The sequence below is a fragment of the Drosophila eugracilis genome, unplaced genomic scaffold, assembly GCF_018153835.1.
Source record: "Drosophila eugracilis isolate 14026-0451.02 unplaced genomic scaffold, ASM1815383v1 contig_1765, whole genome shotgun sequence".
Classification (NCBI taxonomy): domain Eukaryota; kingdom Metazoa; phylum Arthropoda; class Insecta; order Diptera; family Drosophilidae; genus Drosophila; species Drosophila eugracilis.
This window is the reverse complement of record NW_024572605.1, coordinates 3871589-3895492: the sequence shown is the minus strand read 5'-3', so window position 1 is coordinate 3895492 and position 23904 is coordinate 3871589. Positions and strand designations below refer to the sequence as shown.

At 39.6% G+C, this 23904-nt stretch overlaps 8 protein-coding genes and 3 non-coding genes across 11 annotated transcripts; 8 read left to right on the top strand and 3 right to left on the bottom strand.

Annotated features, from left to right (window-relative positions):
* The first annotated feature begins 3697 nt into the window (after window positions 1-3697).
* On the top strand, window positions 3698-4400 carry LOC108108929 (general odorant-binding protein 56a). Its single transcript, XM_017217180.1, has 2 exons — window positions 3698-3808; window positions 3927-4400. Exons 1-2 carry the CDS (start codon window positions 3749-3751, stop codon window positions 4284-4286), a joined length of 420 nt encoding a protein of 139 aa, XP_017072669.1. The 5' UTR covers window positions 3698-3748; the 3' UTR covers window positions 4287-4400.
* A 404-nt stretch (window positions 4401-4804) lies between these two features.
* LOC108108975 (general odorant-binding protein 56a) lies at window positions 4805-5362 on the bottom strand. Its single transcript, XM_017217230.1, has 2 exons — window positions 5294-5362; window positions 4805-5231 (listed from the first exon to the last, which is right to left on the bottom strand). The coding sequence occupies exons 1-2, from the start codon at window positions 5351-5353 to the stop codon at window positions 4878-4880; spliced, it is 414 nt and encodes a 137-aa protein (XP_017072719.1). The 5' UTR covers window positions 5354-5362; the 3' UTR covers window positions 4805-4877.
* Window positions 5363-6076: 714 nt separating this feature from the next.
* LOC108109014 lies at window positions 6077-6962 on the bottom strand. The gene is made up of 2 exons (XM_017217287.1): window positions 6861-6962; window positions 6077-6788 (listed from the first exon to the last, which is right to left on the bottom strand). The coding sequence occupies exons 1-2, from the start codon at window positions 6927-6929 to the stop codon at window positions 6150-6152; spliced, it is 708 nt and encodes a 235-aa protein (XP_017072776.1). The 5' UTR covers window positions 6930-6962; the 3' UTR covers window positions 6077-6149.
* A 2311-nt stretch (window positions 6963-9273) lies between these two features.
* On the bottom strand, window positions 9274-9967 carry LOC108108887 (general odorant-binding protein 56d). The gene is made up of 2 exons (XM_017217104.1): window positions 9858-9967; window positions 9274-9790 (listed from the first exon to the last, which is right to left on the bottom strand). Exons 1-2 carry the CDS (start codon window positions 9903-9905, stop codon window positions 9443-9445), a joined length of 396 nt encoding a protein of 131 aa, XP_017072593.1. The 5' UTR covers window positions 9906-9967; the 3' UTR covers window positions 9274-9442.
* Window positions 9968-19384: 9417 nt separating this feature from the next.
* Window positions 19385-19939, top strand: LOC108108912 (general odorant-binding protein 56d-like). Its single transcript, XM_017217162.2, has 2 exons — window positions 19385-19474; window positions 19530-19939. Exons 1-2 carry the CDS (start codon window positions 19415-19417, stop codon window positions 19869-19871), a joined length of 402 nt encoding a protein of 133 aa, XP_017072651.1. The 5' UTR covers window positions 19385-19414; the 3' UTR covers window positions 19872-19939.
* Window positions 19940-20186: 247 nt separating this feature from the next.
* LOC108108945 (general odorant-binding protein 56d-like) lies at window positions 20187-20667 on the top strand. The gene is made up of 2 exons (XM_017217200.2): window positions 20187-20263; window positions 20316-20667. Exons 1-2 carry the CDS (start codon window positions 20204-20206, stop codon window positions 20631-20633), a joined length of 378 nt encoding a protein of 125 aa, XP_017072689.1. The 5' UTR covers window positions 20187-20203; the 3' UTR covers window positions 20634-20667.
* Window positions 20668-21120: 453 nt separating this feature from the next.
* LOC108108944 lies at window positions 21121-21566 on the top strand. Its single transcript, XM_017217199.1, has 2 exons — window positions 21121-21185; window positions 21239-21566. The coding sequence occupies exons 1-2, from the start codon at window positions 21129-21131 to the stop codon at window positions 21509-21511; spliced, it is 330 nt and encodes a 109-aa protein (XP_017072688.1). The 5' UTR covers window positions 21121-21128; the 3' UTR covers window positions 21512-21566.
* Window positions 21567-21639: 73 nt separating this feature from the next.
* Window positions 21640-22307, top strand: LOC108108943 (thioredoxin, mitochondrial). The gene is made up of 2 exons (XM_017217198.1): window positions 21640-21907; window positions 21970-22307. Exons 1-2 carry the CDS (start codon window positions 21735-21737, stop codon window positions 22229-22231), a joined length of 435 nt encoding a protein of 144 aa, XP_017072687.1. The 5' UTR covers window positions 21640-21734; the 3' UTR covers window positions 22232-22307.
* An 874-nt stretch (window positions 22308-23181) lies between these two features.
* Trnai-aau lies at window positions 23182-23255 on the top strand. The gene has a single exon. It is a non-coding gene; the product is annotated as a tRNA-Ile (tRNA).
* A 177-nt stretch (window positions 23256-23432) lies between these two features.
* Window positions 23433-23506, top strand: Trnai-aau. Its single transcript has one exon. It is a non-coding gene; the product is annotated as a tRNA-Ile (tRNA).
* A 177-nt stretch (window positions 23507-23683) lies between these two features.
* Trnai-aau lies at window positions 23684-23757 on the top strand. The gene has a single exon. It is a non-coding gene; the product is annotated as a tRNA-Ile (tRNA).
* The last annotated feature ends 147 nt before the right edge of the window (window positions 23758-23904 follow it).

The following is a 23904-nucleotide window of genomic DNA, read 5'->3' as shown; positions in this document are numbered from 1 at the left end:
TTTATATCATGCTTTCCTGACTTTCAAAGTTCAAGATCTCCCACTGTTTGTATCTGCTAATATTGGGCATCTAATTAGCTAACAGACTTAAGATAAGATTATCCAAACATTCAGCTGAACTCGAACTTTAACCATTTATAATGATAAGATAAAGATAACATTTTTCGTGACTACTCAAGCAATTTAAATTGGGATTCCCTTCCAGAAACATCTTAATCATTCGCGTAGTTAATGTAAATTTAATTTTATTGCTGGTAATAAAAGTAGAAAAACCACATTAGAACGATGCAAACTTACGGAGTAAATGTAGACAGATATTTTGGCAGAAAACAAACTCAAAGTCCAGGTTGGCTATTAATGTTGTTGCGGCTTTTTAAGCATTTCAATCCGGCCAGTGACTTGCTTTAAGCCATTTAGCAAATTATTCGCAACGTGCCTCAACCCTTGAATACAAAACGATCGAAAAAAAGGGGAAGGCGAAGGCGAAGGCGGAGCTGTAGACGAGAACAGACAGCCGTCGAAGGCGAATGGAAATTTTTTGGCAAAGCATTTTCAATTCAATCAAACGCCCCCACACACACACACACCCACACATGCTGGCATTTAAATAAAAATAAACAAGGCAAAGGAATACTTTGAAACACTTTTAAGCATCATTACATTAGCAAATTTCAACAATTTTCAAGGAGGGGTGGAGGGAGGATAGGGTGATTTCGATTGAGACGATGGATTCAGAACTTCGATAAAAGGACTTGGCATGCGAGCGTGTGGAGGCGTGGCCGGGGCAATAACAAAGAACATACACACAGTCACACTTGCAGAGCCAACGTGAAGTTCGCTCACTTCCGTTTCCGTTTTTCGGCATTTTCTAATTTCCATTTCCATTTGAACCTAAGAGAGAGACGTGGGAAATGTAATTATGGCCAAAGGAAAACCCGCAGAACCCTCTGACGTGAGCTGTTGGCCAGCTGTTGGTTTCGTGTAATTGTCGTTATAATAAATAACTTCAACTGTCCGACCCTTGACACTTGACATCAACTGCAACGGAAGCGGCAACAGGAGCGGCGGCAAAAAGAAAATCCCCAGCCCTGCATATGGGTGCATGCAAAGTGCCAGAAAAACATTTACCATTGCCGCATATTTCAAATGCGGACACATGTAAAAATGCTGAAGCGCTGATAAGGACATTAACATTTGGCCAAACACATAGACACGCGGAAAAGCAGCCAGGGTGCAGAGTTGGGCTCGGGGAAAGCTTCCTTCCGCATATGTGAAACATCAAAAAAAAAAACCGAACGGAGCGGTAAAACCTTCACCTCGTCGCTTTTGACACGCAAATTTATAACGGCAACGGCGGCAAACAAAAACTTACTGTGGCCAAAACATACAAGCCCCCAGCCCTCTCCAACCACCCATCAGGAAAACAAGAAAAAAATAAAGGAAAAGCACAAATTTTGAACGCATACAAATGCAATTTAAATTTACTTATTTAGAACCCCTGGGAATTTCAAATTATTTGCCTTTTCACGCAAATTTAGCGACCATTTTTCTCACAGAAATAAAACTCAGACAGGTGGGCGGGCAGCCTTCGTCAGCCCAGGAGTTTTCATAGTTTGGGGGGAGATTTTCCAAACCCCCCAACCATTTGACATGTGTACACGAGCTGATTCTTGGGCGCAACTTTTTCCAACTCTGAGTTCTGTTTTTTTTTTGCATGGGGGCGATTAGAAAATGGTGTACCCCCAGCAAAGAAAGTAACCCAAAAGTCTCTGACAAATGCTCTTTGGCCAGCATGTTGTTGCTTCTGTGGTGATTAATGACGTCGAAAGCTGAGCAGGATCTGCTCAGCGGGGATGCCGTGGCAGCTTAATTTAAAATGAAAATTGTACTTAATTTCTAGCTGAAGGGAAGGGGGCAGGTTGGGGCTTGTAGACTGATTATGCTCTTCATGGTTTTGCTTTGTGCTCTATAGGGAAAGCCATCCCTATGCCAGTTCTTGTTCATTAGATTTAAGCTTTAACAAATATTACATTTTTGTTTGGTTAATGATTCTGGAAAGTTGTAGCAGAAACAAACTGCTGGAATTTTGAGAAATTAATTCTGTTTATATTCAAAATTGGTTTGTATACAAACTCACCACATGAATTTCCTTTTTATATTTTAAGAAATTAAATCTTTTCCTTAAGAAATGGCTAAAAAGAATCCCAGAGTAAACGAATTACCACCTGTAAAAATCTTAAGAATGCTTTCAGCATTCGCTCTCCTTTAGAATCATTATTATGATAAAGTTTTAAGATTAAATTTCCTGACTTTTCCTCAGTCACAACAAACAATCTTTGCATGTGTAACGCCAGAGTTTATCACCCAAGTCGACTGTCCCCACCACAAGCAAATTGAATTAAGATTACCACACAAGGATTTCAAAGCATTTGCGGAGAAGTCAAACAAGCTTTAGTTTATTATTATTATTGCGTCAGAGCGAAAAGTTTCAGCCAGTCGTTGGTCAGAGGGTGGTGGGTGGTAGATGGTTGGGTGCCTGTGGGTTGGAAAATTTTCAATCGCAATCTTATGGTTTATTTCTTTTGCGCCAAAGCTACTTTATTTTGACAGCAGACAAACAAATGTCAGAATTGAAATTAAAAGGAAGGCAGCGACAGGCAGCAGCAGCAGTAGAAGCAGCAGCGGCAGTCAGTGGAAAACTTGTGAAAAACACGCCCGACTCAAAGAAGTAGACGAAGGTTTTACCAAAAGGCAAAGGGAATGGGATGGCTGCTTTGGCCACAGTACGCAATACCAATCAGAAACTCCGGATCCCGGCCACGACTCTGGATCCGACTCCAGCTCGATTCCATCACCCACACGCACTGCTTTTCTCGGCAGCTCGGCTTGCCTTAGCTTGGCTGACTTTCCTGCATTCCCGTATTTTCTTTTTGTACATTTCACACAGCGTGAAATTTTCTAAATGTCATTTTGCTGTCATCTCGTGGATAATAAGATTACAACTACGCTGAAATAATAGGATTCAAATGAAAAAACTTTGCCGTCGTCGTCTGTCTCCTTGCGCTTCTCAACTTTCAATACGCGCCGCCGCCACACCTCCAACACCACCATATAGATATATATCTCGGAATCTGAATCAGAATCCAGCTGTATGGGGCGTTGGTTCTTGGTGGGTTTAGCTTGGGATCTGCCTGCCACCTGGAATGGGGCATCAGCAGTGGAAAGTTTTTTGATAGAGTGCCGCGATAATGAGTGAGCTGGCAGCAACAACTCCAACTCCAACACCAAAGTCCGTCTGCGATTGTAATTCGAGCGACCTACGATCTCGAGACCTCTCGAGGCGTCCCTGTCTGTACCATGTCTGCGTTCTATTTGTATAATTGATTCGATTCCCCCTGGCCGGAGTGGGAGAAGGTGGTTTAATGAACCATGCTTTCATAGCTGGCCATAACTTCAGTTTGTCTACCTGGCCGCAGGCCACAAATAGACGAAAGTACTGGCCAAGATGGCAAAACAAAAAAAAAATGGTTAGCAAACCTGAGGAAATGGGAGAGATACAAAACAAACACCTTAAAACCAAAACAAAAAGGCAAAAACCATCAGCTGGGCTTAGATGGATCACTGCCCGGGGACATAAAGAGAAACCGGCTTTTATTGACCGCAAATTCGGGTATAAAAGCCGCGATCGAATCCCAAACAGACATCAGAACCCTACCAAACGTTCTAGCAAGTCATAGTTATTCTCAACATGAACTCCTACATTGTGATCGCTTTGAGTGCTCTGTTCGTGGCTCTGGCTGTTGCCTCGGTGAGTTTGAGAAGAAGTTGAGAATATCATTTGATATTCTAAAAGGAAATCCTTTGATTACTCAAAGATCTCTAAGATGGTTTTAAGCTAGAGTCTTATTATCCTTTATTTATTTTAGCCCATTGAACTGAACGAGGAGCAGAAGGCTCTGGCCAAGCAGCATGGTGAACAGTGTGCCGCTGAGCTGAACCTCACCGAGGAGGAGAAGGCCAAGGTCAAGGCCAAGGACTTCAAGAACCCCACCGAGAACATCAAGTGCTTTGCCAACTGCTTCTTCGAGAAGGTTGGAACCCTGAAGGACGGTGAGCTCCAGGAGGCTGTTGTCCTGGAGAAACTGGGCGCCTTCATTGGCGAGGAGAAGACCAAGGCTGCCCTGGAGAAGTGCCGATCCATCAAGGGTGAAAACAAGTGCGAGACCGCTGTGAAGTTGCACGAGTGCTTCGAGACCTTCAAGCCCGCTCCTGAGGTTAAGGCTTAAGGATGTTCCGGAGTTGAAGTTTGGCAAATTGTGATTCATTTTTAAAAGAGTAGTGGAAAATAACTTATAACTTTATATGATAAATGATTTGAATATATGCTTTGTCAGATGGAACTATCTGGTTTGTTTTTATCTCAGCTGAAAAATCAACTTGTAAACAAAAAAAAGAGCACCTGGTCTTGTTAACAGAACGAACAAATTATAAAATTGCTAAACTAATTACATTTCATTTTACCTTGTTCATAACAATTCAACAGATTTTAATTTTTGGCTTATCATTGTGTTCTTTTTTATTGTCTTTTTTTCTGCATTTTAAAACCTGATTTGAAAAAATAATAATTTCATTCTACCCAACGCAGGGTGAGAGTTAAAATTTGCCGCAGCTTAATTGGGGCTTTCGGGCCCTGTTCCGCGTAAACCGCTTATAATCCATATTCATGTGTATGCCAGGTCACTCGGCGTTTTCAATTTGCATAATGAAATGCATGAAGCCCCCAACCAGACAATTAACCATCGAGTGCGTTGAACACTTGAACATAAATTTATTGTTTTAAGCAGGAATGCCTATTACTAATTGAAAGGATCTCCCTTTTAGGAACTGAATCCCTTGACCACACATCTTTCGTAGTTATAGACAAAATCGCAGGTGGTAGCTGATTTGGTGGCTCCACAGCTATTAAGTAAGCTCTTCAGTTTGTCAATTGGGGCGCTGCTGAAACGTAGTTGGGCAAACTTAACGATCTTATCGGTATCCGGCTTGCCATCGGCTCCTAGTAATCCCAATTTCTTGTAGACACAGCTGTGATAGCACTTGACCGCCTCCGAGGGGTTGGCCACTTCCTTGTCTGTGGTCAGCAAATTGGCATCGCTGGCGGCTATATTCAGCTCCTTGATACAAGCCTGTTGGATTTGCTTGTAGGCTGCCATATCAGCAGAAGATTGACCCTATTTAAGTTGGTCAAAGGATTTTAGATATCCTTTTATGTAACAATATGGGTAAGACTCACCGCTGCCAATTCGCTGAGAGCGAAAATGAGGAAAACAACCACAAAAATGTTAGAATTCATCTTGTCAAAGCTATCTTCACTGAATAACTGAATTATGAATCCGAATAACGAGGCTTAAATACTTAAAAAATTGGTAAATTTCCGCTTAAGTTTACCCAATTAAGTTATTATTCTTATTAAAATTCAATTATTTGTATTTTATTCAATTTTTGGAATTATTTATTTATTTTTGTTGATTTTCAGCCAGCTGGCGTTAAATTTCCACTTTGAATGGTCATTCGGGTCAGTGAGCTCTAGTTTTAAACTAAATGGCTTTGTTTTTGGTTATTAGTTTGTATTACTTTGTCTTTTGTGTTGCCTTCATTTGATTTTTATTTAAATATTTAAACTTTCTGTACAGGATACGGTTACTTACGTTAAAAACTAAGCCAATGTTAGATTGAAAAGAATGCTCTGATATCTTAAAGATTAAAAAAAATTACTGTTGGTTTATAAAAAAAATTATGGAGACAGGAAAATTTTGTACATTGCTAACTTTTATAACTTATCGTTCAGCCCATAACTATGCTATAATCATTTTAAATATCTTTCTTAACACCTTAAGCCTAAGAGTGTGCTTTAATTTTTATTTATTTATTTGTTAACTGAAAAGATACAACTTAAAAGCAATTTAAATTCATTTAGAAATTTCAAAACAAATATAGATAAAATGCAGACATTTTATTTTAAAGTTTTTAACTTTCCACAGAATACAATATAATTATTCCTTCTAAATACATTTTAATTACTTGATTGGTTGATTTAGTTACTTTAAGCTGACACCATTAAAATACGACAAGCAAACATAAATATTTATCTACTCCGACTTGGTTGTGGTCCCTGTTTCGCCAGAGTGCTGGATACCATCGATAAAGTCATTGCCATCCGGTCCGAAACCCTCGCTCTCCGCCTCCGTTCGCTCAAGAATCTCGCGGATACGCTGCTCCGCCTCCAAGGTTTTCAGGTGATTGTAGCACAAGTGCAACTTGTAGGCTGCCTCGCATCGTGTTTTGCCCTGAAGATCGCTGCACTCCTTGATCTCGGCCTTCTCATGCTGGATGATCGTCTGGACCTGGTTCTTAAAAGCCTCCTCCAGCAGGACATTGTACCTGTCCAGATCCAGAGTTTCATATAGACAACTCACAAAACACTGCAGTGGCTCATTGTGCTTGAGATCGAGATAGGGCATCTGTGAGTTGCCATTAAAGTCCAGTTCTCCCAGGTTATTGACATCGCCAATAGATTGAACTGGGGTGGGGGCTACATCGTTATCATTGGTATAGTCACTATTCATCAGGCTCATGTGAAAGAGCTTCAGCTGTGACATCGAGATCTCGGTCTTTCGCATACAGGACCTCAGCATATCCTGACTAAGCTTGGTCTCTGTGCCGTTTGGAGGATCTGGAACCAGGGTTCTTGTCATGGACATGTTTAGCGAGACGGTCAAAGATCGGGTCTAAGGGTAAGAGTTAGCATTTTGTATTTAATCAATTTAATGTTTCCAAATATTTAAATATCAAAACCTTACCCATGCCACTGGCAGAAGATCGATGAGAGTCAGGCAAAGCAAGGACAGCAAATTGGCTTGAATATTCATCTAAGCTATTTTTTCCAAAAATGATTTATCAGTAACTTGTTAAAAAACTTTTGAACTATAGAGACTGTCGCGGCTTAACATACAGCTTTTATAGTGACATCTTTATGGATCCTATCTCCTTTTAAAATTGCTATTTAATTGTTGATCAAAACGATCGGGAAACCATTTTAATGCCTGACTGGCTTAGCCCATCAACCTGATCGTTTTCAGATACAGAGCGAATAATGTGCCATGCCTCAGTGCATTGCCAAAAGCATTTTCAGGTGAGAATTCAAATTAGCAACGGCAAAAACCCATCATTTCCAATATTTGATGTCCACGTTTAATGGCCTCTATAATTACGCAAAAAGAAAATGTTTTTCTGCAAAAAGTTTCAAGCTCAATTTGGTAGATGAATCTCTGACATATATTTAAGTGCCGTTCCATAAAAGTGTTTAAAAACTGGCGAGGCAATTACTATGAATATTTTCGGTATCTTTTGCTCTACTTTGTTTGCAATTTCAATTAAAATAATTATAGTAATTACTAACTAATTGGTTTTTGACAGTAATGAGAGTTTTTTAGCAAAATGTTTTGCAAAAAAAAGAAAGCATTCTATTAAATACCGATTAGATTATGGAAATGGTAATGTTACAAACAGGAAAACATTAATGATTACTATCAATGTTGTTTACTAAATATGCGTTTCACTTTCACTTAAAAAACAATCAATATTGGCCACTGCAGAACTACCATTGGTTTTATAATAGAATATCTATTGGGCTCTGTGAGTATTTTGCCAACAAATTCAATCACATTAGTTTCAACCGCACAGCAACTGGTTTACTTCAACTCCAACTTTCTTTTGGCTTTCTCTAATTGACGAACTTAATAACAGTCTTGTGCTGATAATCAGGAACACAACCGCAACATCCCCAGCCACATCACATATTGGTCTTTAAGATCAAAGCAACTCCACATGGACGGACAAAAAGCGAAAGACATCGTTGGATGAAAACAACAAGACCACCCTGCAGCGAAGTTTTTATAAAATTAAATTACATTAATGTGAGAACCGCAGGCTAACCCTGCCTCTCCCTCAAAGGAAACAAGAATCAACCCAACTCCAGCAATTTTCTTGGTCCTTGGCCATTGAAAGCCAACTAACATGGAGCAAGACAAGTCAAACAAGAGGGCCAAGACAATGGCTGATGTCGGGCATCAATGTGCTACCATCTCACGCGTGCTGGCTCCTTTGACAAGCCGCCATGGCTACGTCTACTTAAATGCATTAGCTCGCGGGGGTGGAATCTGTCGATTGGGCGGCTGCCTTTTTAATAGACATTAGTAAACGCATCAGTGATTGTTTGGCCAAAGCCAAAGCCAAAGCCAGAGTTCTTGTGCAGACAACTGCAACTGAAACGGATTCTAAATGGAAGTGACATGACAGTCGGAGCCAGACCATGGGCCCCAGGAAGTGACAAAATGAATTATGGACGCCGCCAAGTCCACCCCTGGCCAGGATCCAAAGTCCCCAATGGCATAGCCAAAGCTAAAGCCAAAGCAATTGTCCCTTGTTTACCACCTTCACCAAAGTTCAGCCGGTGGTAAATGCAATTGCGACACGTGCTCAATGAATGTTTAATGATTTGTTAATTGGATTTGGGCTTTTAAAAACACACGGTTCCCTGTGTCCAATTCATTTGCTCGACCCGCACGCATTTGTCCTCGTTCATCGCAGAATCCAGGATATGGGATCCCGTCTCTTTGTGCGCATAAGTTTGCCGTTGCTCTCATCAATATTTATGCCAAACATGAGCGGCCAAATGCCTCTGGGATCGGTGCTCTGGCCAAGGACTTAAGCCCCTGACGACGGTCTGACAGTGGTCCTTAATGATGGCCCACTGTTATGCAAATGGGTGCGTGGCCTGGTGGCTACCAAGCAAATGGGTCATACAGTGGAGCTTCCATTGACAAGTCGAATATGCATAAGTAATTATGTATAAGAATTTCGCTCTTAATTTCCTCTGAGAGACAAAAAGGGGGCGCGTGTCGTGAAGGGATGTCAAAGTTAAGAAAGTTATTCGGCTTTTGAAAGGTCCCAAAAATATGAGGATGGGAAGGTTTTACATCGTTTAACGTTGTAAGGTTTTACTCTAATTTTGTTAAAAAATATTCTCAGGTATTTAACGATTACCATTTGGGAGTTTTTACAAAGATTTTTTGTGTTCTGACAGTCTTTTCTATAAGTAATAAAATTGATCCTTTAAGTACCTAAAATCTGTCTAAAATTTCAAGTTTCAGGTCTCTTTTAAGCATGTTTGAACCTTTTAAAACTGTTCCCAAATCCAATATTTAAAATCAATTTAAAATTTTAGGTCATTTTATATTTTTACAAACTCTTCCCCAAAGACTTTTTCAACGAATTAACAGATCTTTGCATGATTTTCTCATGGATATACTTGGTTAAAACAAAATAGTTAACAGGTCACAGACATATTATCACACATAATAAATTCGCAAGACTTGGGCGCTTAGATGTGGGCGCGGTTCTTGTAGTAGCACTTAAATAGCTGGAAGGCTGTATCGCACTTATCAGCTCCCTTGATAGAATCACATTTAGCCTGAACAGCCTTCACGGCATCTTCGCCGGCCAAAGGTCCCAACTTGGCCAGAACTACATCAGGCTGGACCTCGCCATTGACCAAGAATCCAGTCTTCTCAAGGAAACAGTTGGCAAAGCACTTGACCTTGGAATCAGTATCCTCGAAGTTGCCATTTCGCAAGGCTAGCGCCTGATCCTTGGTGATGCCTTCCTGCTGGGCACAAAGGGCGCCATTGGCATGGGCAATTGCCTTCTGTTCATCGGACAGCTGGAGTTCCTATAAGATATATATGTATATAGAAATTTAACAATATAAACATCGTAGATCAAAAGATTTAACTCACGGCAGCGGTTATGGCCAAAACGGCGGACAGGACAATCAGGAACTTCATGCTGGAGATGTGGTTGGTAACCCTTTGGTATCGAAACTGTTTGCCTGATTCTGTTAACACCTGGCTTTTATACGATATTAAAGCCAGCTTCGCTAAAGTTTTGTTTTGATTATCTCGTTTTGTTTTCGCTCTACTCCGCTGATCACAGTGCATACGCAATTAAGTACATATACACGGCTATCGGTTAGTTTATTTAAATCGCCGCTTTAATGATTCTCCTCTGATGATTGTTTCTGGTCCAAGCCCCCTCCGTCTGATCTCGTTGATAACCCCATAGTGAGTCACTTTGATGTGCCATTTCAGCTTAAAGTTCAACCGATATTCCGCTCGGTAAATGAAGCAAGTTCATTGCGGTTCCCATTGTACCTATAATTGGCCTTAATGCCCCAGACCCGGGGCTCATTATAAGGCTAAAATAATTTGATTTCCATAATGTAAGTGCTAATTGTAATTTCAGATTTTCCAGCAATTAAAAAAATTTGTTGTTTTTTCTAAGGGTCAGACTGCTCAGCGAAGCGTCAACGTTAACAAATTTGATCTAACAATACTTGTACTCTCGTAACTCCCAAAACCCTAAACCTGAAATGCGATTAAGTTACGATCAGGTTTTTGTAGAGGTAATAAAATAAAAGTGCAGGCAAAGCATGATTAGGCAGTTCTCGAAGGGCTATAATAAGGTCAACAGCTTGATTCTCTCTCATTTAGGAATAAGTATAGAGGTAGTTGGGGAATATAGGGTAATAAGATGAAAAAATCCTTCTGTATCTGCAATGGATAACGTTTTTATGTATATATCCAACTTTCCTTGCTGACAGTCCTTGTTTTTTTGGTTTATTTTTGAAGGTGTTAAGCAAAAGTGCAAGCCAAGCATGAGTTGCCAGTTTTTAAGAGGCTATAAAAAGGTAAGAAACTTGATTCTCATTCGCTGAAGAACATTAAGTTAGGTGCTTAAAAATTAAGTAAGCCAAAAATATTCTGAAATGCAAAAAGAGTAAAAGAGCTTAATACCTAAAATTTTAAAGATATGTTCAATAATATTAATTTATTATTATCTTATACTAACAGCAGGCAAATATGCCTTTATTTAGGCGCAGTGATTGCCATATTTCATACTCTTACACTTCTTAGTTATTTAATAATTCTAACGTGATTAAAGCCAATTAAGCTCTTAAAAACCCATTTAAATTAGAACCAAAATAATTCCACAATTATATTGCATATTAATTCATATACTAGACAACGATCGCTTTGATTCATCAAACCAGTTTCAAGTTCATGATGTATTTTTTTTTCTCTTAACTCTTTCCATTGTTTTGCCGGTTTTGGCCAAAGTTTGAAATCAAGTGCCGGTATCAAAGTCTAAAAATCCAAACGAGTCTCAAAATCTCAAGTCCATGAAGCCGAACTGGTTTGCTGATTAATTTGTAGCCCAGATATGTCTGGCTGATTAATAATTAAAGTGACATTCAGATGATACGCCTGATGTATGTAGATTTATGGATAAGATTTAAGCGGAACCGTTTAAATGGGAGCCTAACTGGACGGAATTATTAAATTATGGTAATGGAAGGCTGTTACGTGCCAGAGAACTTTTCAGATCACATATATTTTGTCAATATTTATTGCTGACAGCATCGATAATTCATGACCTACTCAAACTATATAACCGTAAGTTAAGCCACGACTTTCGAGACAAAAGTTACTTGGTTGGAAAAGCTCGTAAATAGTTACGCACGCCAGGGAAAACAAAATGTCACAACGATTATTGCGGCCCATCGTCGCCTGCCAGAAGTAAAATATTTAAATAGTAATAAATTCATAATGTCATCGTGTATATAGTACGGCTCCTTTTAGGGTCCTCCCAACGATTTATAGACAATAATAACTGCAAACACGAAGCAGCGGGTGACTTCTCAAGTAGTTTGATTTCGAGCTTAAGGTATGGAGGCGAGGCCAGGCAGCTTTCTTTCCTTTCACCTGCTGGAAAAAAAGTTCACTCTCCCCTACAAAGTTAGGGGGAATAAAACTGTTTTATCGCAGACATGATAGGACGAGAGGGACCGTGCCATGTGGCATTCATACATATATATAATATAAATATTAAATACTATATGGCATGCCATAAAAATATAAACAGCACATAAAACGACAATGAAAAACAATGGCACACGTTAATAAATATATATATATATAACCGAGTATATATATGCTACCGAAGAGCTGGCAACGGCTAATGAAATGTCATCGGACCCGAGGGCTCAGCTCAACCGAACTGAACTGAAATGCAAATGTCACGCGAAAAACTATTTGACGACGACATTACGTTGACATAATAATAACCGCCGTCAACCGTTGAAGGACTCCTACACTCCCCCTACCTCCCCCAACCGGGTGGTTAACTTAAAGCCCAAAAGTTCTGGCAACACAGTCATATGCAAATTTTACGACCTTCTCATGACCAGTCATAAAAGTCAATTTATTAGCTATGAGAAATTAAAAAGAAAAACAATTAAATAAGTGCAAAGCGTGAATTTGTGATTAGGTTCGGAGCTTTGGGAGTTTCAAAGGCAGCAATTTGATTCTCTATGGAATAGTTGATAGATCTCTTTCAGTTGATAACGTTCTTGGTAGTAGTAATTAGGCCAAAAGATAACTTTCTCTTAGCTGGGGGAGAGCTCAAACTGGAAATTTATGGACTCAATCCTATAAAAAGTCCATTTATTTCTTTAGTTTCTTCTTAAGCCCCATTAACAATTATTTATTTTGATAACTACTTTGTAAACTATATTTATTACCATCGTTTTCTGTCCCATTTGTTATTTTATGCTAATTTACCGACTGATAAAAATCAATATTTTAAAGATAATAAATGCAACTGGTCCCCTATAATGGCAGCCTATGTAATTAATTATAACCAATGGCTAGCTAGGATCTTCTCCTGCCTCCTCCTCCGGAATCCGCAAGCCTAGCAAAAAGCTACAGAAATTCAATTAGGCTTATCCCGTGCAATAACAACAACAGCAGCAGCAACAACAACGACCAGACCCACAGAACAGCTGCAACACCTGCGCAATTAATTAGTGTTTGCCGCATTAATTTCAGAAAATAAAAAGAGATGGCCCAAAGGAAACCAAAGCCAGCAGAATGGGTTTTGGGATTGGTATAGGGATAGGCACCCTTTTGGGGTCAGAGCCCAGCGAGGCTAATAAATTCAGAAAGCCTTCTGCCCCGTCGTCCTTGGCTCTTGCACACAATTTGAGCAGAAAATTCTCAATGGGCCAGAAAGGCAATGAAACACTAAACCAGGTAAATCAAATAAAGCAAATTCAGTTAATTTAAATTATAATGAGAGCACGAGAAGGGGCGGGAGAATACTATTTACTGATAAAAAGATGAAACGAAGGCGGAAAACTTCTGTAAATATGTATAGTAGTGGGGTTATTTGAATTAGCCAAGTGGATTTTATACCACGAAGTCTCTTACAAAAATGTGGATTAAATCTAAAAATATTTCCCATATCTTTAAGTATTTATTTTAGATTTTTACATAACATTTGACGTACATGAAAAGTATGTTACCATCCATCGGATAATCTTTTCCCAGGACTAACATTAAATCTGAAAAAGATATCATAATTTCCACTTGTATAATTTGTTTATGATTATGGCCGCATGCAAAATAAAACGCATTTAAGTAATTAAGTCATAAAAAGTGTGGCGTGCTGGTTTAGGTTCTCCATAAAAACGCCGAATGCCTGCAATAAAATGCCAAAAACAAAACAATTAGGCAATTAAATGTCTTTCTATTACCAAAAATTTTCGTTTTGGTAACAAAACGCGTCATAAAATAGGCCAAAATGTACTCTGTTCGTGGGGGAACCCTAAAAATGGATCACAAATGGGGGAAATTATGTGAAAATGTCTGCTCTGGCCTTTTCTTTTCTTGGCATCTGCTGTTGTCTCTTCTCCCTCCCTCTCTCCGCCACCCCCTTTGATTTTCCCAATAAAAAGGCAAAAGAAAAAGGCGAATGCGTATGCGAGTGTTTTAGTAATATTTATTGAATTCCAGTTAACGAACCCAGAACCGATGGAGCGTTGGATAAGGGACAGTGTGCGAAACACAAAAGGGGGAAAAGTGGAAAAAGTGGTAGAGGAAGGAGCTGGGGCCAAGAGTCAAGCAAAGCTTACAAAGCTTTTCAACGCACATTTTCCATACCCCCGCCGCAGCTCCTCTACAACCCCCACAAATAGCCGGAAAATTCCGAGCTCTGCAAAATGAATTCTTTTGTGACAAGTTCAATTCGGTTGAGGGGCCAGTGCGGAGTTCATATGGAACTCCGAACCGAACTGTTGCTCCTCCTTCTGCTCCTTTTTTGCTCCTCCGAATCCTCCTTTTCCTGTCATATAACGCATCAAAGACAGCGGCCAGGTGAAGGAATGCAGTGCTCGTTCTGTAAGAAATTGGAAAAACCCCAACACAGGGGGAAGCCGCCAAAGCCGAAGCTGAAGCTGAAGCTGAACCTGAAGCCCGATGCTCGGAGCTCGAAGATGATGGCAAAAATGGAAAATCTCAAGCTGCGAAAATCAGCAGCAAAAGCGCTGCTTTCGTTCGCATTATTGTCATGATGCTGCTGTTGGATATTTTCCTGTGCGCTTGGAATTTTTAATAAACGTTAAAGTTTATAACATTCTCTGCGCTGCGTAATCTCTATGCCACATATCGACAACGAGCCACCAGCAGTAGCTTATCCCCGGAAAGAAAGCGACTTCTTGACTCCGAGAAAACTGCAACCGAAAAGGTAATCCAGGGCGGGCATAAAGAGTCTTACATAAAACCAACTAATTAGGCAAAGCATCTAATTAGAGACGCACAACAAGGACATGCGTCCTTTGTGCCGCCTCGTAAAAGCCTCCCCAAAGCCCCTAAATGACAGCGTCGCTAAAAATTCTTATCGCCGGCAACAAAATGAAGACCTCCCGCCCCGAAACCGACGAAAAATACAACGTCGTTGGCGAGGAAAAGTCGGGAAAAATTTATTGTGGCAAAGGTTAAAGACGGCGCCATGTTAAATGTGGAAATTGTTTAATCCACTCCAATCCAGCCCGGCAATTACAATTACAGGGCCCGTGGTCCGTGGTCAGCTGCATGAAATTGGAACTCTGTCCGAGGGACATGAGCCCAGATAAACTCGATGGGCGTGAGGAGACCCTGCTCCTGCTTCTGGAAAGTAGAAAAAAATGGAAACAAACCTGAAAATAAAGGAAAAACCTATTTGCATTTTATTTTCTTTGTAATTTGATGCTCGATTGCTTTTTTTAGTGTGTAATGAGGTGGCCTGCAAATGGGTTTAATATACACATTCCACTAACTCCAAGCTCTGGAAGCTCCAAAGTTAAAAAAGTTAAAAGAACTTATCCCACGCATGGTTGGTCCTTTTTATATTAGGGCGCCGCGGATGCCTCTTTAATGGAAATCTTGCAAAAAGTGTTTTACTCTATAATGAGTTTTATAATATATATATAATAGCAAATGTTCATGGAAACTAATAATTATCTAAAACAAAAATCAAAATGTAGAAAGAAACCCGAAATTGAAGTTCGGTTTTTGCAAATTTGGTTAGCTAAAAACGAGGCAACTTTGTTTCTACCCAATGATTCGTTTTTGAATTTTCCCATAGCCTAAAAATAACCAAATAATAAAGCACGGCCTGAGGCTTCCTTCGGAAATTCGGAAATTTCCATTCCGTGGCACGCACGAATGCATCATCATCATCGTCCACAATACCCAGAGAATATTTAGGCAACCTAAGAGGAAACTGACATTGCGACGTGCAAATTGATCAAAATAAATTGCATAAAATATTCCATTTACGTTCCCATTCCGAAAAGCGAAGGGATGGCCCGAAAATTATTGTAAGCATCTAATGCAATCAGAAGAAAGTGTTGCAACGCCTTGGGGCAAGATGGGGCCAAAACAATGCGCATCTAGCCATTAATTTGCCTCCCAACCGGGCCGGCCAGCGTTTCTGTTTTGAGTTATGCCCGGAATTTGTGATAAGCTATGCGGATTACGGACTTCTCTGGCTGCAAAATGCCAAGAAAACTGAGCTTTCTTTTCCGGAACTTGCAGAAGGAAAGTGGTTTTGGAATGTTCCCCAGAGGTAGAGAGAGAGAGAGAGGAGCAAAGAAAATAATTTTAGCATTCGGGCGGATAGCTCTTGTATGCTGTTAAAATAATTAGTGGGAAATGGCAAACCCCATACACCATACACCATCCAGGTGGAAAGCCAAAGTAAAGCTTGGCCGAGAGCAGGTCTGTTAAATTTGGAACTGCAACAAAAGAGTTGATTATTTACCCACGTGCACAAAGTTCTCCTCACGTGCACTTCCATATGCAAATACATCAGCCAGTCATTAAATTAATTAAAAAGAGCTCTTCCCGTGAAATGACTGTGCGAAAACTTTCATTTGCACCTGGCTCCGGTGAACCGAGTATTTTGTTCAGGTGTTTTCTGAACCATTTCAGGAGCCATCAATTAAATGCAAGCGCAGTCCCCGGCCTATATTTCAGTTTAAAGTGAGTTTCACAAACTAATAACAGATTTTCACACTTCTAAATTGATTACTTAAACAGAAAGCGATGAACTTGCAAGTTTTCAATACAATGTAATACAGATATTAAACCGAAATGTGCATTAATGCAAAATTACTATTTACTTGCAATTCTCACAAGTTAATTACTATTCAATGAAGTTCAGTGAATCCCATTATAGATTTCCATATAGGAAACTTTGCAATAACATTTATGGCAGCTTGATTAGGTAAACTTGCCCTGCAGCGCAATCATTACAGGCGTAAAAATAATCTTAAATGGTTACCCAAAGATGAGAACAACCCTTAGTTGGTTCCCCAGTTTCGCCCTTAGAAACTATCCCCAAAAAGTCATTCTTGGGGAGAGTTCAACGAACTTGCCCCCAAAACACGGGAGGAGAGTCCCCAAAGGAATTGCCCTCCATGTTCTGATACTGATGACTCTGTTTCTGTTTCAAATCCTCCCACATGTCATGGGGGCAGGCAATAAAGTGCGGCATAAGATTTACTAATAACAATGATATAGGACATTCCCGCAAATGAGTATATAATAAAGCTAATGGAAAATTATGGAGACTGGGGCTTGAAGTTGGAAAGATACTTTTCGGGGTTTTGGGGTTTCGGGTAGTGATATAAAACAAACATACTGGCCATTTAATGGGAGGCCTTTCAGATTATTTTGCACTCCTGCATTCCGCAATAACAAATTGATTAAATTTCACACTGAAAAATGAGTGTCGAGTGTTGAATTTATGGCAAAGCAATTTGGGCTTATCACTTGGCATTCTCGGAATGGCATTCCATCTGCAAATGTTTATTACCTGACATACTCGTGTTTTGCCAAACTAAACCTTTTCCTTGAAATGGGTTTGGGTCAAGACTTAATGGTCTATTAAGGTGTTTGGCCGTCAATTTAAATGCAATTAAATGAAAAGTCTTGCCATTCTTTATGACTGCAGTAGACTGATAGGCTGGGAGGGGGTTCAATTAAAATAAATTAAATTGCCAAAAAGAGTGGCTCGTAAAAATGATAAACGCATTAAATGGGTGCTGGCCGTCATCAATAAATGCCTTCCACTGACATTTATTTATGAACGCTAATAACTTTTAAAGCTTTTCATTTAACTCAAATACAAATGGCCAAAGCCAACCGTTTGATGGTGGAAAAGATGGCGGGACGAGTCTGACATGTTTTGGCGGTTCTTTTACACACACCAACACACACACACACACACTTTTGGCCACAAACACACAGGAACACAGAAAATGTCAACTTTTCGCCAACCGAAAATTGTCAAATGCACAGAATTTCAAGCGCCATACATTTATGTTGATGCGGTTTAAAAGTTTTTTAATTACATTTGCAGGAGACCCGCACCACCCACCGAGCAACAAAAAAAACAACGACAACAGCTAGATCCTTTGGTCCACCCATCCGAAAAACACCCATCAACATCCACACACTCGCCTCATTCAGAGTATATATTTTACGCTTTATGATTGTGTTTGGCTGGGAAAATGTTTAAAACTCATTTAATTTGAAACAAATTAGAAACGATAACACACAAAAGTGAGTCGTTGTTCTTGTTGCAAGAGCGATACTCCTTCCCTGTCGCATTTTCTACTTACTCATTTTCCACACTTTTTTTTTACCACCTATTTTGATGCTAATGGTGTGTGTTTTTGGGAAGAGTGCATTTTAATTATGTTTATTTTAACAAAATTAAGTGCTTAGTGGCTATGTTAACTTGTTGAGGAAGTTAGACTAACTAATGTTTATGATTTACTGCAGTTACAAGAGGATGTCTATGACTATCTAGATAGCTAGTATTTTAAAGACCCATAGTAATAATCATCAACTGATGACTTTCGAAAAGCGTTTCTTGCATAACCATTAACCCATTTAGACTTTCATTTTCAGCACCCATTCTCACATGCTCGTTTCCTTGTCACTTGCTTGTCAATCATCCATCAAAGCCCCAACAGAAGCCCATCAAGACTATGAAAACTCTGGGCTACTTATCTTCACATTGAATGCTCGCTGAAAACAGAAAACAGAAACTAATTGCTAAAACGCCTTGATGCCTGTGTAAGCAGTGGGGATTATGTAAAGACACACAGGCCAGGAAGAATCCTATCTCTAACCCTGAATCATAAAAATGTTTAGACAACAAACTGAGCCTGAGCTGGGTCATCATTCATTTGGCCCAAGTAAATATGGCCAGGCCAACGAGTGAATGCTATCAGTTTTTTGGGATCTAGTTTGACCCAAATATGCACAGTGTGGGTGATAGCTTGGAGCTGGGGGAGGCTCAATCCCTGCTGACTTAGGATAGTTTAAAGCCACAACGAAAATTATTAATAAACTGCAAAGCTCAATCTTTGCTAAGTGATAGCTGCCAAGATATTTGAACCTGACACCGCGAGATTAAAACTGCAAGTCAGCATGGCGAGGTTGTTTCTCCACAAACAAAGGCTAGTGGAATGAGAACCAGTAACTATATATGGTAATCAGATTTAGGTCTATAGTTTGTCATCTCTTTAACTTGTTTTCAGGAAATTTCCTCAATAAAGTATCAAAAAGGATTAGTATATGAATTCTTAATAACTGAACTAGGACTACTGACCTAAAGTACAACAACAATTATAAACGAACCGTGAAGCCTTTAAAAGCTTTGTCTTGACTCAATGAAGCAAAAAAGATATACAAACCTGGTACCAAGAAAAAAAACGCAAGTCAGCATGTCGAAGTTGTTTCTCCAGCAAACCAAGTAAGAGGAAAGGGAACCATTAAGACTATATGATAATACGAATCAGGGCTAAAGTTCATCCTCTCGAATCGTATAAATGCTGACTGCCCGAGACAATCAGGCATCAGTTTCGATTCCAAGAGATTCTAAACAGCATTCAATCAGCATCATGAAGGTATTCCTTGCTTTTGCCGCTTTTGTCGCCGCTCTGTCCTTCGCAGCTGGCGTGGTAAGTAAACATCTGGATATCCTGGATCCTGAATGAAACCAATTCCTTTCTGCAGGAGATCTCAGAGGCCCAGATCGCCGAGGTTAGGCAGAGGGCCAAGGCTTGCGCCGATCAGGAGGGTATCACCAAGGTCCAGGCCATTGCCCTGCGTGCCGGCAACTTCGAGGACACCGATCCCAAGGTTAAGTGCTTCGCCAACTGTTTCTTGGAGCAGAGCGGCCTGGTGGCCAACGGTCAGATCCAGCCCGCTGCTGTTCTAGCCAAGCTGGGCCCCATCGCCGGCGAAGCCAAGATCAGGGAGGTCCAGGCCAAGTGTGATTCCATCCAAGGAGCCGACAAGTGCGACACCAGCTACCAGCTCTACAAGTGCTACTACGAGAACCGCGCTCAAATCTAAATCATGATATGTAACAGGGATTTTTTTTTTGGTTTAATAAAGACAACATAATTTACTGAACTGCAAAATAATATGTTTTAAAATAGGCACATTTAAAGAGCAGAGGCTAGAGGCATTCATATACATATCCTGTTATCAACTGTAAAAGCCCTACAACGGTGACCAAGGGGTTACAGGGGGTATGTCATAATGCTTTTCTTCAGAATTTAATTTAATAAAGTAAGGAAATTCACTAATAGGCGTACCTAAAAAGCGTATTAAGTATATGACTTACAAAGGGCAGCCAGAACAGAATCTGTCATTGTATTCTTTGCGTCCGTCAAATCAGTAAGATGAATGTGCTGGTGTTTTGTATAATTTCAGCTTTCTTTTGGCTTCAAGTCGATTCTTTGGTAAGTAAGCTATGCAATTTGAAATTATTTTAATTAGCAAGTCAACTTCCAGACTTATCTTGAAAAAGTACAAACCTGCATAAAAAGAGAGGGAGCTACCAAGGATCAGGCCGCTGACCTAGCGCTCGGCGACTTCAAGGACACCGATCGCAAGGTGAAGTGCTTCGCCAACTGTTTCTTAGAAGAGAGCGGAGTAGTGGCCAATGGCCAGATCAAACCAGATGCTGTTCTGGCCAAACTGGGTCCAATCGCAGGCGAAGCCAAGGTCAAGAAGGTGCAGGCCAAGTGCGATTCGATCAAGGGAGCCGACAAGTGCGACACTAGCTACCTGTTGTACAAATGCTACAACGAGAACCGAGCTAAATTCTAAGTTTTTGGTTAAAAAATAAAATCATCTAAAAATATTTTGTTATAGGTTAACTTAAAATATACCTTAAAAACATTAATGAGTGTGAAATTAATTCGGAAAGAAATAAAAAATCAAAACTGTGCCATCCAAGATGATGATAAGTGCGAAGAGGCTTTAGAAAGTTTAAGTCCTACTTGCTCTTTTGAAAAGTTTCCTTATAACTACTCAGCATTCCTTTCCTATTTTACATATGATTCCATTTTAGTATCTCAATAAAAATTGCATAACAAAGGTATGGCTTACATTATGTGTGACCTCTCAAATATTTATATTTGCAATTTTTACGTGACCGAAAATATCCCCTGTAACTAATTCAGTGATAAGGTAATATGATTATATGAACCCCTTTAAAAGGGTGAAATTAATTTAGAAAAGGCGTGCAACTGCACGATCAAAAATATTTATTTAAGACGAATCCACAGCAGCTGAACTCAGTATATAACCACACTCTGCGAAATGAAGGCGTTTATGCTAATATGTCTTTTTGGCATCGTAGCTCTGACAACTTGCTTTGTAAGTTAAAAATTTCTCCAACATTACCCTTACTAATTTCTCAATATTATCAGCCGACGGATAAAGATGAAGAACTTATAAAAAAATGTGTACTCCAAGAGAAAGTAACAAAGGAGCAGTTTATTAGTTCTCTAAAATCCAGAGTTATATCCCCCGATCGTAATGTCAAGTGCGCTGTACAATGTTTTATGAGCCAATCAGATCTATTCAAAAAGCGCGTTGAACAGTTTAAAAAGATGGGCCGGTCCGAAACCTGTAGTTCCATCGAAGATGCCGATAAGTGCGAGCAGGGCTTTAAGCAGCTTATGTGCTTCATGAAAATTTAAATAGTTATAATTTAAACTTAAAAAATTTTAAATATAATTATTTTATTTCCTTGTGCTTCGATCAAGTAGTCTCTGGAATTTGGGTTTATGACACAATCTTCTTTTGCTCTCCAGTTGGAATAGAAAACTCGGGTCGGTAGCACGTTGCTTCCTCAATATTTTTCGAATCAAAATTTAGTTTAAAAATTATTTTTTTGGGTTGAAATTTAATTTGTTCATTACAATGTCGAGTTATAGAAGATTATACCGGGTAGAGCGTCTCATGAATCTGCTCAAGGCCAGTCGCGGAATGAATAGTACGGGCAGACAACCAATCTTCGATGTGGAAACCAGAAAGGACTTTGTGCAGCGCGTGATAAACAGTGATCGACCGGTGGTTGTGGATTTCCACGCCAGGTGAGCATGCCTCCAAGTCTGATGGATTTAAGGACCTTGATTCATTCTTCTTAATCCCTTAGTTGGTGCTGTCCTTGCAAGGCTCTGGCTCCCCGCTTAGAGAACATTGTCTCGGAGCAAGGCGGCCGGGTACGTTTGGCTCGCGTCGATATCGATGAGCATGGGGAACTGGCCCTTGACTACAATGTGGCCTCCGTTCCATCACTGGTAGTCATTAGCAACGGCAAGGTGGTCAACCGTATGGTCGGTCTGCAGACCAGCGAATACATCCGCAAGTGGCTCAACAAGGTGATGTCCCATTCGTCTGCGGATGTTGAGAAGTAGATCAGGATGTCAATGGAGAGTGGAATCACGTTTTTGTAGGCTCGCTTAAAGTTTGATTAAATCATTTTCACGGCAACACGTTTTTAATTAATTTTCAATTTAACAAGCTCGTCTGCTGTTGCGTCACCTACAGTTGCATGCACAGTGGAAAGTAATTTAGTTCTTTGAATATATTCTTAAATTCTTAGATTCGAGAAATCCAAGGAAATTATTTAACTCTCTTAATTTATAGAAACTCACTACTTTACAACAAAACATTTACAACTACACTTCGAAGTTTTAAAAATGTCTCCAGGGATTTTCGCTCAGTGTGCTCCTGTTCAAATAGCTTCAGCTCGTGGCTCCCAGTGGCGGCAATTCAAAATGCAAACAAAGTCTCGTCTCGTGCTCAAACAATTTGCGGATCGGCGCCGTCCGACAAAGGGGGTGGGTACTGTTAGCAACAAATACAAAACGTATCTCGATTGTTTGCGTATTTGTTTGCCAAAAACAACAAACTTACCCGCTCTCCATGTGTGTGTGTGTGTACCTTTGTTGTATATCCTGGCTGTCTAGGCGATGGCAATGCATGGGGGAATGTCTCTAATTGATTTTGGTAATGTTGCTTTTTAATGAAGTGTCACAAATGTGCTGCTTGCGATGATGCATGTGGTGTCGAGCAGCATTTAACTCCCTCGGGAGCACAAAAGAAACACAATTAATGCCGTCTGCAGTCGGTGGTAAATTAATTATAGAAACGAAATAAACTCTCTACATGGAGAAAAAAAGATCATATTTGTTTTTAATTAAAATGTTCAAAAGAAAAGATATTTTAGAAATTATTAAACTTTAATCGGAACATACATAGATGAGATTCTAAGAGACTGATCTTTTAATAACTATCAATATGAATAGCCGTTAAAGAATGCCGCTCCTGCGAAATGGGTCACCAAGACCGCCAGCGTCACCAAGGCCCATTAGCTCAGTTGGTTAGAGCGTCGTGCTAATAACGCGAAGGTCGCGGGTTCGATCCCCTCATGGGCCACTAATACTTTTTTATTTTCCAAACTTAAAAATATCCAAGATTGATTAAAATAAGAAAGGAATTATTAATATTTAACCATAACATACAACTTTTTATATTTCAACAAAGAACATCTAGAAAAAGTAATCATAATTTTTAGAATTTTAATTCTATTGAAAAACAAGATGGCGTCAGTAAGGCCCATTAGCTCAGTTGGTTAGAGCGTCGTGCTAATAACGCGAAGGTCGCGGGTTCGATCCCCTCATGGGCCATCATAATTTTTTATTCTTCAAACTTATATGTTATGCAAAATAGACTAAAATTTTAGAGAAATTATTATTTAACCATAACTTAACAATTTTTATATTTTAGCATAGAACACCTAGAAAAATTGATCACATATTTTTTTAAAATTTAAATTCTATTCAAAAACAAGATGGCGTCAGCGAGGCCCATTAGCTCAGTTGGTTAGAGCGTCGTGCTAATAACGCGAAGGTCGCGGGTTCGATCCCCTCATGGGCCACTAAATCCTTTTTTTTCATTTTCCTTTTATATTCGTTTATTTAGAAAAAGAAAAGGTCCCTCCAATATTGGTAGATAATTAACCGACCCTGATATATGTAAAATAAATTTAAATTATTATTTTTTTTTTTTTCAAAAAATAATTTAG

Excerpts from the sequence above, each read along its gene's own strand:
- LOC108108929 (XM_017217180.1), top strand. The coding sequence starts at position 3,749 with ATGAACTCCTACATTGTGATCGCTTTGAGTGCTCTGTTCGTGGCTCTG. Across the intron at positions 3,809-3,926 it reads TGGCTCTGGCTGTTGCCTCG|CCCATTGAACTGAACGAGGA; the intron begins GTGAGTTTGAGA and ends TATTTATTTTAG.
- LOC108108975 (XM_017217230.1), bottom strand. The coding sequence starts at position 5,353 with ATGAATTCTAACATTTTTGTGGTTGTTTTCCTCATTTTCGCTCTCAGC. Across the intron at positions 5,232-5,293 it reads CTCTCAGCGAATTGGCAGCG|GGTCAATCTTCTGCTGATAT; the intron begins GTGAGTCTTACC and ends CAACTTAAATAG.
- LOC108109014 (XM_017217287.1), bottom strand. The coding sequence starts at position 6,929 with ATGAATATTCAAGCCAATTTGCTGTCCTTGCTTTGCCTGACTCTCATC. Across the intron at positions 6,789-6,860 it reads ATCTTCTGCCAGTGGCATGG|ACCCGATCTTTGACCGTCTC; the intron begins GTAAGGTTTTGA and ends TCTTACCCTTAG.
- LOC108108887 (XM_017217104.1), bottom strand. The coding sequence starts at position 9,905 with ATGAAGTTCCTGATTGTCCTGTCCGCCGTTTTGGCCATAACCGCTGCC. Across the intron at positions 9,791-9,857 it reads TTTTGGCCATAACCGCTGCC|GAACTCCAGCTGTCCGATGA; the intron begins GTGAGTTAAATC and ends TATATCTTATAG.
- LOC108108912 (XM_017217162.2), top strand. The coding sequence starts at position 19,415 with ATGAAGGTATTCCTTGCTTTTGCCGCTTTTGTCGCCGCTCTGTCCTTC. Across the intron at positions 19,475-19,529 it reads TGTCCTTCGCAGCTGGCGTG|GAGATCTCAGAGGCCCAGAT; the intron begins GTAAGTAAACAT and ends TCCTTTCTGCAG.
- LOC108108945 (XM_017217200.2), top strand. The coding sequence starts at position 20,204 with ATGAATGTGCTGGTGTTTTGTATAATTTCAGCTTTCTTTTGGCTTCAA. Across the intron at positions 20,264-20,315 it reads GGCTTCAAGTCGATTCTTTG|ACTTATCTTGAAAAAGTACA; the intron begins GTAAGTAAGCTA and ends GTCAACTTCCAG.
- LOC108108944 (XM_017217199.1), top strand. The coding sequence starts at position 21,129 with ATGAAGGCGTTTATGCTAATATGTCTTTTTGGCATCGTAGCTCTGACA. Across the intron at positions 21,186-21,238 it reads TAGCTCTGACAACTTGCTTT|CCGACGGATAAAGATGAAGA; the intron begins GTAAGTTAAAAA and ends CAATATTATCAG.
- LOC108108943 (XM_017217198.1), top strand. The coding sequence starts at position 21,735 with ATGTCGAGTTATAGAAGATTATACCGGGTAGAGCGTCTCATGAATCTG. Across the intron at positions 21,908-21,969 it reads GTTGTGGATTTCCACGCCAG|TTGGTGCTGTCCTTGCAAGG; the intron begins GTGAGCATGCCT and ends TTAATCCCTTAG.